Here is a 9,621-nt window from a genome sequence, read left to right as displayed (position 1 = left end):
TTTAACATTGCCATTAGATTTAATTATTCAAAGACACTAAAACATGGCCTACTAATGGGAATTCAGAGCAGCCCCAGAAAGGTAAATATTGGTTTACTTGAGAATGAAGAGATATTTTATTTTCCGCAGCAGAATAACCAAGAGCACAAATAAACTGTTTTGCTTCTTCTGGAGCTGCTGAGTGAATTTGGATGCCATGGTAGCCAGCTAAAGCCCTGACCTGAATTAAAATGGCAGAACTCTGGAATGACCTAAAGAGAGATGGAACACAGTGATTCATTCACACACTAATAAGACTGGAATGCATTTGCTGGGAAAAGTGGGCCAAAAGAAGCACATCAAATTAATTCTTATTATTATTCAGAGACTATTAAGTTTGGTGGGAAGGTGCATTTTGGGCATGGGAACAAGTGTATATTTCGAATAAATTTCTAAAGAAAACGTCTTAGAAAAGGAAAAATGATCTGGTATGATATTAACCTTAAAAAGTACGTTGTTCTATATTTGTTTTTGCCAGTCAATTGAAAAACCCCAATCTTGTATTCAGGATTAGCAATATATTTTATTTACGCTAGAGGGCAATATACCCCCAACAAGTGCTTACAAGGTTGTGTAAAAATGTTGGGCCTTTTTTTTACTGAGCTACAATATAGTACAATGAGCTACAAATAACACGGCATTACACATTCAGACGTGGGCACGTTTTAAATAATATACGCTGGCTCAAGGCCAATACTATATGTGGTATGAGTGTGTATACTCATATTAGTGTCATTTTACTATAATCATCTGCTTTGAGTATAGCTACTGTGCTGTGTTACATAACTTAACCCTTTATAGACAGTCATTTAACTCATTGGCTGCCCTTGACGGCGCTGCACGTCCAATTAATTGTGATTAATATGGGTGAAGCCAGTTTAAATGTCTAATGTTGTCATTGGTGGTCAATGAGTTACAGTCTATGAAAATGGGTTGGAAGTCTACCTCTGTCAATGGCACTGAAATATGAAATACGTAAATGTCAGTCACTTGTAATCAAAATGGATTGGACACTAGTGCCATAAATGGTGTATATGAGTTAAATGACTGCCCTATAAAGGTTAGTTATGTAACATGGTCGTATGGTACTATGAAAAACAAAAACAAAAAACTTTGGAGTATTTTTGTGGGCCATAACTAGACTAAATTTCTTTTTAAATTCTTTTGAATTATATTATTATTTTATTAACAGTTATAGTTGTACTTATTTATAATGAATATATTTATAATACTGATTAATAACAATAATTGAAAAAAAATACAAATGAGATTTATGGTCCAAGTATGTGGCACATCACTCGTCACTTGCCCCATAAAGGGTTAAGAAATAGATATGATCAAAACACAACAAAATGTATCATTAAACCGGAAGAATCAGGCTGAAAATCTACTCGCCATCAATCGAAATGGTGAAACATGATCGGTCAATGCCAGCAATCCCGGTTGAAATGGCTTTGATGAGCATCACTGTCAAAGGTAGTGAATGAGTTAATATTTGTGGTTATGATTACAGTGCCATATCTATTTGTGCAGGAAGCAACAGCCGGGTTTGCGTGTCTGTAGGAGGAGGGGAGAAGAGAAGACTCGCCGAGAGGAAACTAAAACCCACCCAGAGCTCTTCAGACGTCACCGTTCGCATCACAGATGTTCCCACACACTCAGTGTGGGTTGTGGGCCGAGGTATGAAGAGAGCGCCAGCAAGGCTTTAATTGGCTTGTTTGTTTTTTTCTTCTTATTTTCACTGCATGTTATTATTACGTACTAAGAGCTTCTTGTACGTAGTCTGAGACGCCACTACAGGGGTGGGGAATCTTAACCCTGTCCCTCAAGTGGAACAAGGTTGTGCAATGTTTATCATGGCAATCAATCTGCTCGTTGGGGACCTATTTCCAAATCATGGTATGACGAAATTGGTCAGCGTCTACCCACGTCTTTTATACGTCTTTTTGACGAAAATGGGTAAAAATCATTGAGGAAAAAGAGAAGTGTGGGCACTCTGTTTCCATCAGTGACAAAAATAACTCACTTGTTATGGATGGAAAGGAATAAAACCTTCCCCTTCCAAAAACGTTGAGGGTGAAGTTTTTTTTAACATTTTGTAGTATGTTTAACTGTTTGCTGCCATTAATAGCTGTAGAACTGACTCATAAAACACCAAAATGAAGTTAATGTGAAAGTCAACTATTCAAAGGATTTCGCTTATTATAGAAAAGTTGACAGATAAAAATAATATACGTATAAAGTTCTAATTGAGACCTGGCATCCACATATACATCAGATTTGGCCACAATATTAACATTTGCTAGACAAGTGTGGTTTACATGACCCAAACTATGATGTCCACATATGTGTGGACACCAGGTCTCAATTATATAACAAAATATATATATATTATGAATTAGAATTTTTCTACAACTATCTGGCTACCAGTTCAGTGTGTAAACTCCTACCTATAGTTATCTAGTATAGGCTCTGAGCAATCTTGCGACCCCTGTGAGGATAAGTGGTACACAAAATTATTAAATGAATCATTATTTATTTATTTTTCTCTTAAATTCATGGGATGCAAATGCTAATGATGTTATTGTAAATTCTCTTCTTCTTTGATTTACTACCACAACTCATACTCTGTTTACTAAATATAGGCAGTCAATTAACAATAAGAGACTATTCCTCCGTATTTGCTTTTTGTCCAATGACTAATGGGAAAGAAATCCCTCTCCAGTTGGGGTCCCTTTATGTGCACTGCTACTTCTGGCCAACTGTCACTGAAGACATTTTGGCACACTTTGTTGGCTTCACTTATCTTTCTGTGTATGAGCATCACAAAGCCGATTATTCAGTGAAGGTCTATGTTGTTTTTAGCCTAATTTATCCCAAGCCGCGCTCCGATTACTCATCCATGGGACTTTCCCCCTACTGCGCCGCATAATCTTTCTTTGAGCCCCCTTTTTTTTGCCGCGCATATTTGTGCACTGACACGTATACCATCGTCGCGCGTAATTGGCTGCTCGCACTTCTTCAAGCAACCACGCAGATGCTCCATGTAGGATCTGGACGCCCACTCATGCCTGATGCCCTGCCAAGTGGTGAGGCACGTTCAAGAGTCCCGACATTCCTAAAGTTGCTGTCACTTCCCCCATCTGCTGGAGATTAGCACTGACCCCAAGTGGGGTTGGCAGCAGTGTCAATCACGGCACTAAGCCAAAATTTCCTTAAAATGAATCATTAGCTTTGGATATCCTTTGTACCCTACACTTAATGGGTGTTGAATATAATAGTTTTCGTTCTTGTTTACACTTTTTCTAATTGATGATCTGAATGAATACAAGTATTCAGACACTGTATTGACTCATTGGCTGGAAATCCCAGTGATAGACATCCAATCCATTTGAATTAAAAGGGGTGGCTGCGAATGAATGAACGTTCATGTGCTGTCAAACCTCCCAGTTTAAATACATTGGATGTTTACTAGTGACAAATTAATGTAAATTCACAGCAGAGGGATGAAAATAGTGATACTACAGTCAGTGACTATTTAATCCTATTGTACGGAATTTCATTGATTTAACTCAATTTGTAGACTTTTAACACCGTTATTTTTCATCTAAAACAATAAAACATACAATGCAATGTGAAAACTTTGTTGGTTAAACATTCCGGATATTTGAATGAACAACAACATGACAGTTTCATTGATTGTTTTGCATTTTGATCATTTTTGATTGATACTTCACCAATTGATGATATATCGAACCAAATTGACGTATGGGTTTACTCCTACCTATTAGAGATGCTCTCACCTGGTTTGATTGGAAACTTTTATACTGTCAGTGGCACTGCTGAATCTTCTTTTAATCCCCTTAAAGTATGAATACTGCAAGTAATCTGAATTTACTTATTCTTATGTTTGATAGAGAATGAATGATTATTTTTTCCCCAATATACACTGCCTGAACTAAGATTTTTTTGTATCGGCATCAAACCCAGAATTGATGCCAGAATTCTTGTTTGTTTTCCTGGCAGTCTTATATTTCAACTTAGACAACAACACATTAAGCATAATGTTTTTGAGACACTTTACTTAAATACACATCACATATTTAAAAAAACAAAACAAAAAAACAGAACATTGTAAACATTGGACACAGTTAGTTTGCCTGGATCAACCAGGACAAACAACAATAATTTACACAAGAATATATGCAGCATTTGACGACAGTATCATCAATGGCAAATGGCAATGTACAAATGTTCTCTCAGAGGCTGCCCATTTCAAATACTGCATTGCCCAAGAGTGCTGAATGGTTCTCTCGGGGGTGTCCAGCATCCACAAGTACCATTTCAACAAGTCTTTTGCACGTCATAGACACAACTACCAAGGCCCACCTAGTTGCCTCGTGCGTTGTTACGGCGCTATATGCACAACCTGACTCCAGTGTTATCTGTCACCTTAAAGTCACTTGATTTGTATCAGTCTGTACTTAAAACGCCTCCATCTTGCTAGTGAGCATCAGGTGACAGCCGCTGCTCACGTGGGTCAAGACTTTCTGTTTGAGCTGAGCCACCTGGTCCCGCAGCACCGAGGCCGTGGTGGATAGGCCCGCATTGTCGCTTTTCAGCCCTTTCACCTTCTCCTCCAGGCGGGCGATGCGCTCCAGTTTGCGCCGCCGGCACTTGGTGGCAGCCAGTCGGTTCCTCAGCCTCTTGCGCTCCGCCTTGATCCTCTCCTGGGTCTCCAGGTCGATGGGAGACATGGGAGGCGAGCCGTCGCTACTCAGGAGGTCCGGTACGGTCTGCGGTTCCTCTTTGAGAGCGACCAGCCGCTGCGGGTGGAACGCGGAACTGGGGTGGGGGCTCTGGTAAGCGCCGTGGGCAGAGTTCTGCGCATGGTTTTGCTGGTGAGGCGGCAGGTAGCTGATGGTGGCTGTGGGGTAGCTGGAATTGGACGAAGAGAGCCCGCTGTTGGGGCAGTAGGCGTTCAAGGTGGTGTAGATGGGAGGTTCGGTTTGCAGTCCCGAGCCGAACACGCTGGGGGCCGCTGGCGAGCAGGTGGTCACTCCGCTGGCACCGATGGAGGGCGCCGAGTGAGGCATATGATTCATCTTGTGCAGCTCGTCCAGGGCTTTTACGAAGCCCTCCGCGAAGCCCTCCTGCTCATCGGTGATGCCCCGATTGTAGAAGTACTGGCCCGGGGTGGGAGTGGTGATGACACCGTTGCTGTTTTGGATGATGAGCCTCTCGAGCTCCGGGGACGCGAGCTTCAGGGAGCCAACGTCCTGTTGTACCCCCTGGTAGGGGTCCGTGTCGACCCTCAGGTGCGACTTCAGGTTGCGATAGGGCTCTGTCAAGTTCAAATTCATATTCTGCTTTAGCAGCTTGTAGTCGTGCATGGCGGCGTCCGAGTGGCCGAAAGCCGACAGAAAAGAGTCGTCATGGTAAAAAGGTTGTTCCATCTTTGTGGACATAAAGTCGGGAAAGTAAGCTTACCGGCTGCTTATTGAAAGAGTCTCAACAAATATCAAAGAAGTCGGCAGAGATCGAACATCGATCGCTCTTGTCAACAAATGTCCCAACGTCAAACTATGGCTCCAGTAGGGGAAAAAGGGGAGAGAAAGTCCAACAAGTTGAGAGAAACGCGCTCCTTCAGCTTTTCTTGTAAAGTCCGCCAACTCTCGTGACAGCGAGCGTGCGTGCGTGCGCCGATGCTTCGTTGCGGTGTGTTCGTTCACTCGCTTTTATGGAGGCCCTTTTATATAGACAGGGACACACGCTTGCTGCCAAGCGACTGCGGCCCTCTGATTGGACAGTTGGAGACGAGACCCCACCACCGCGCGTGACGCAGATGCCGGGAAGAAGCCACTGTAAATAAGCCTGTAGGCAAGACAGCGCTCGGTGGAGGCATGTCTGCGGACGCTTTCAACATTAACACACATTTTACGTTGTAACTTTTAATTAAACACTTCATATTCAATACAGCTCTTTCATAAAGGATCACGTGGTATACTGAAATAGACTTTTTTTTAGCTCTCAATGTGCCATTTTTTGGTGTCACACACCCCTGGATCAAATATCATAGTGTTTAAGTCATCAAACTTGCCTGTAATGCCTTTTTATGGAGACCGATTGTGTGAATATTCACTTAAAGCCCCAGGACTGTGTTGAAATCATGTCGTCTCCTTTGGAGGAAGTCCTCATACCAAATATGGGCATGCGTGACGTTGTAGTTCCCCTACGGGAGAACCGGGAACCCACTCCCACCAGAACTGCATTCCTGCTCTCGTGCCATCCATGTGCTACTCAGGAAGGGAGTTTTTGGATCAGAGGGGCTGGAAATAAAAGCCCGGATAGCATTTTTGTTCACAAAGTAGGACAAACACAGTAGTGTTTTAGCTACACAAATAACAGCAGTATCCTATGGTGTTTAGAGGAGCAAATTTGATGGGTAGCCAATGAGTGAACTAGATAATAAATCAATCAACAAGTACTACAGACATATTTTTATCATACAATCATTTAAATCCTCTGAATTGCTCATCTGTTCGTTTTCGGAAGCTGTTGTCCTCACAATGAGACGGACAACCATTCATGTGATATAAATATTCTCCTATAAGATCTTAAATACTTTATATCAATTTATTTTTTTCAATGGTTGTTACAATAAAAGTCTTAATCTATTCCCAAAACAAACTTTTCAGAACCTAGTGGTTAGTTCTGCTCTGTTGGCAACATACTGTAGTTGCGTTTGACGATTTGAAGCACAATGTAGTGAGAAAGTAAAGTGATCCAGTATCAGTTGTTGAGAAGGGAATCATTGTCTGGTCTTTGTAATTCTTCAAACTCCTACACAGATACAGAAAAAAATCCCCCCACCGATGTCGATTTTATCCGCGTTCAGACAAAACAAGTCAGGTGGGATACTCCTCTCTGCCTGCATCTAAATCTTCGCTTGAGGAATTCATTTCAGTTCTTGTATTCTGCTGTCAGCAAGTCTAGAAAATTCCGCCATAGCAAGTAACTTGTTACTCATGACAAGGTAGACAAATTTAGGTTTTTGATTATAATAAAATGACAACATAATTCTGCCATGTTCTTTGTACAGTTAGTGGGCGGAACATTCATTCTATCACACTTCCCTGTCAAAATGGAATGCAGTTAGTGAGCTATTCAATCCACCCTGATAAAGAACAAATAAAAATCGGACTTCTAGTATCGATGCGTATACCTACCTAGAACATACCTACCGAACTTCATTATTATGTGTTTATGAATAATGAAAGGATAGAGTGGTCTGATAGTGTACACAGCAACAACAATTGCGAATACAACAACACGAGTGGTGACTTAACAGGCCTTTAGCTTGGAAGCAGAAGAGCACCTTTACTTTTTTACCTTTTCTGTTCTAGTTTTGATAGTCACACAGACTCTTACCACGTATATAGACCTTGCTGGAGTTTTCCGATGCTATAAATGTATGCAGCAAAATAATGATATTCCCCTCACATGATTGACAGCAGAACCCTTTTCCCCCTCTCTCCGTGATTGATAATAACAACGTGAAGAAATTGTTTGGCATTCACAGACTATTTTAATTCTATTGCGCCTTTCCAGTATCCATGGGAATATGGCTAAACAGAGAAAAACAACACACTTCCTGGCAATGTTGTGCATCCACTTTGCCACCTCCCTTATAAATGCTATTCTGTGTGCAGCTGTTCGTTTCTGCCACTGCTCCACTCTGCTGGGGTTGAGGTTTTATTCAACGTTGCGGTAGAGGTTGACCACAGTTCCAGTGACATTTTGGCAATGCGCATTATATGGTCCAGAGTGGTGAGTGTTTACGGGAACTTTCACAGTGGCTTCTTGCCAGCATGCCAAATGTTTGTCAAAACACTCGTATTACCTAAGATGTGTGAGAAACAAATGAGTGAATACAGAGGCAGATGAATGAAAGAAATCCAAGATGATTAAGAGCAGGAATTTAAGACTTAAAGAAAATTTTCAGGAAAAAAAGCACAATTTTAATTAAGAGTTTGCATTACAATCAACATGTAAAATTAGCCACTCTTGCTCTCCCTGGTACAAATTAGTACTATGCTACCAGACGTCCAAGCATAGAGGCAAGTTTATTTAAAAAAAATATATATACACAACAGAAGTGTAATAAACATCTTTTTATATATTTATATACACACACATATATATATATATATATATATATATATATATATATATATATATATATATATATATATATATATATATATATATATATATATATATATATATATATATATATAATAAAATTCACATGCTGAGAATTAAGTTTGACCTTAATTGAGCTTAATGCTAATATGGAATGAAATGTACCATTCAAGCACTAATGAAACTTATTAGTATTGATTGGCGTTATTTAACTCTGAACTTATTGGCTGTTTATGATGGTGATGAGTGTCCAAATATATCTCTTTTTGTCATTCTGTTGTGAATTTAAATTAGTTTGTCGCTAGTAGACTATTAGACTATTGGATGTCCATTGCTGTCCATGCCTGGCAATTAATTACAAGAATAAATATTAACACACAGCATTTCTTGTAATAGGTAAAAATATAACTACATTCACAGACATGATTTTTGCAAATAATCAAAAACATGTTATATAAGCTATCTCCAATTAAAAAAAACATTTTTGTCTCATTAGTATTACAGTGGCCCTTGTGCACACACTCAAGGTTGTCCCTTTTTATAGATGAACAGCAAGTTCAGCAAGGTAATTTCTCTCATATATACTTACTAATATGACTTAGAGTTGTCATCCATAGTTGTTATTTAATTTTTTTAACTTTGTGGAACAATTTATTTTAATCACTTGGCAAAGCAACGCTTTGTTCTGTAACTGATTTGCAAATATGTTCAAGGATATTTCATGGTAGTTTTATTGTTTTGTATGTGGATTAGGCTAAATGCATTTATTAAGTGTTAACAGTATTCGCAAATCTTTATATTTTGTTAAATCGATCCCTAATATCTTTTTGATTTAAAAAATAAATAAAGCTCACGCGACCCTTACAGAGGATAAGTGGTAGTCTTTTGATTTTAACATGCGTCTCATCAGTAGAGCACTTCACTTACCAAGTTTCAGCTTTTGTAAAGACCAAAATGTGTCCGACGTCTTACTCACAATTTGATTAGTCACGTCTTTGTTTAGACAGTTTACATTTAGAGACGGTCAGTATGGTCAAGAATAAAAATTGCTCTGAGTTCTGCTTTCTTTGTCTACAGATGTTGTTTGTTGTTCCTCCAGGTTCTTTTTGTGTGTGCATTTTCTTGGGGGATTCAAAAGGGTTCAAGGCAAAATGAGCTGCTTGGCAACAGATTTGCTTTTACATGGATGACTGCCAAAAACAATTGAATCTTACCTGAGCTTATTCCTGTGTGAGTATGGGAACAGCAAGGCCTAAAGCTGCAAAGAAGCCTTTTACAGTACGATTAATCAAAGCCTCCTTTCACTGTATGTGACCTCCAAAGCACATAACTTGGGGTGGGGAATTCATCCGAGTGTTATCTTTACCACATGTTGAA

At 39.7% G+C, this 9,621-nt stretch overlaps 1 protein-coding gene across 1 annotated transcript; it reads right to left on the bottom strand.

The window, feature by feature from the left end:
• Nucleotides 1-4,104: 4,104 nt before the first annotated feature.
• junbb (JunB proto-oncogene, AP-1 transcription factor subunit b) lies at nucleotides 4,105-5,782 on the bottom strand. Its single transcript, XM_077619676.1, has one exon. The coding sequence runs from the start codon at nucleotides 5,505-5,507 to the stop codon at nucleotides 4,524-4,526; it is 984 nt and encodes a 327-aa protein (XP_077475802.1). The 5' UTR covers nucleotides 5,508-5,782; the 3' UTR covers nucleotides 4,105-4,523.
• Nucleotides 5,783-9,621: the final 3,839 nt, after the last annotated feature.

The sequence above is a fragment of the Stigmatopora argus genome, chromosome 14 (assembly GCF_051989625.1).
Source record: "Stigmatopora argus isolate UIUO_Sarg chromosome 14, RoL_Sarg_1.0, whole genome shotgun sequence".
Taxonomy (NCBI): domain Eukaryota; kingdom Metazoa; phylum Chordata; class Actinopteri; order Syngnathiformes; family Syngnathidae; genus Stigmatopora; species Stigmatopora argus.
Note: the sequence above shows the minus strand (reverse complement) of the source record. Positions and strands in the feature narration are given on the sequence as shown.

What these genes read in the sequence shown, in the direction of transcription:
- junbb (XM_077619676.1), bottom strand. Translation starts at nt 5,507, where the DNA reads ATGTCCACAAAGATGGAACAACCTTTTTACCATGACGACTCTTTTCTG.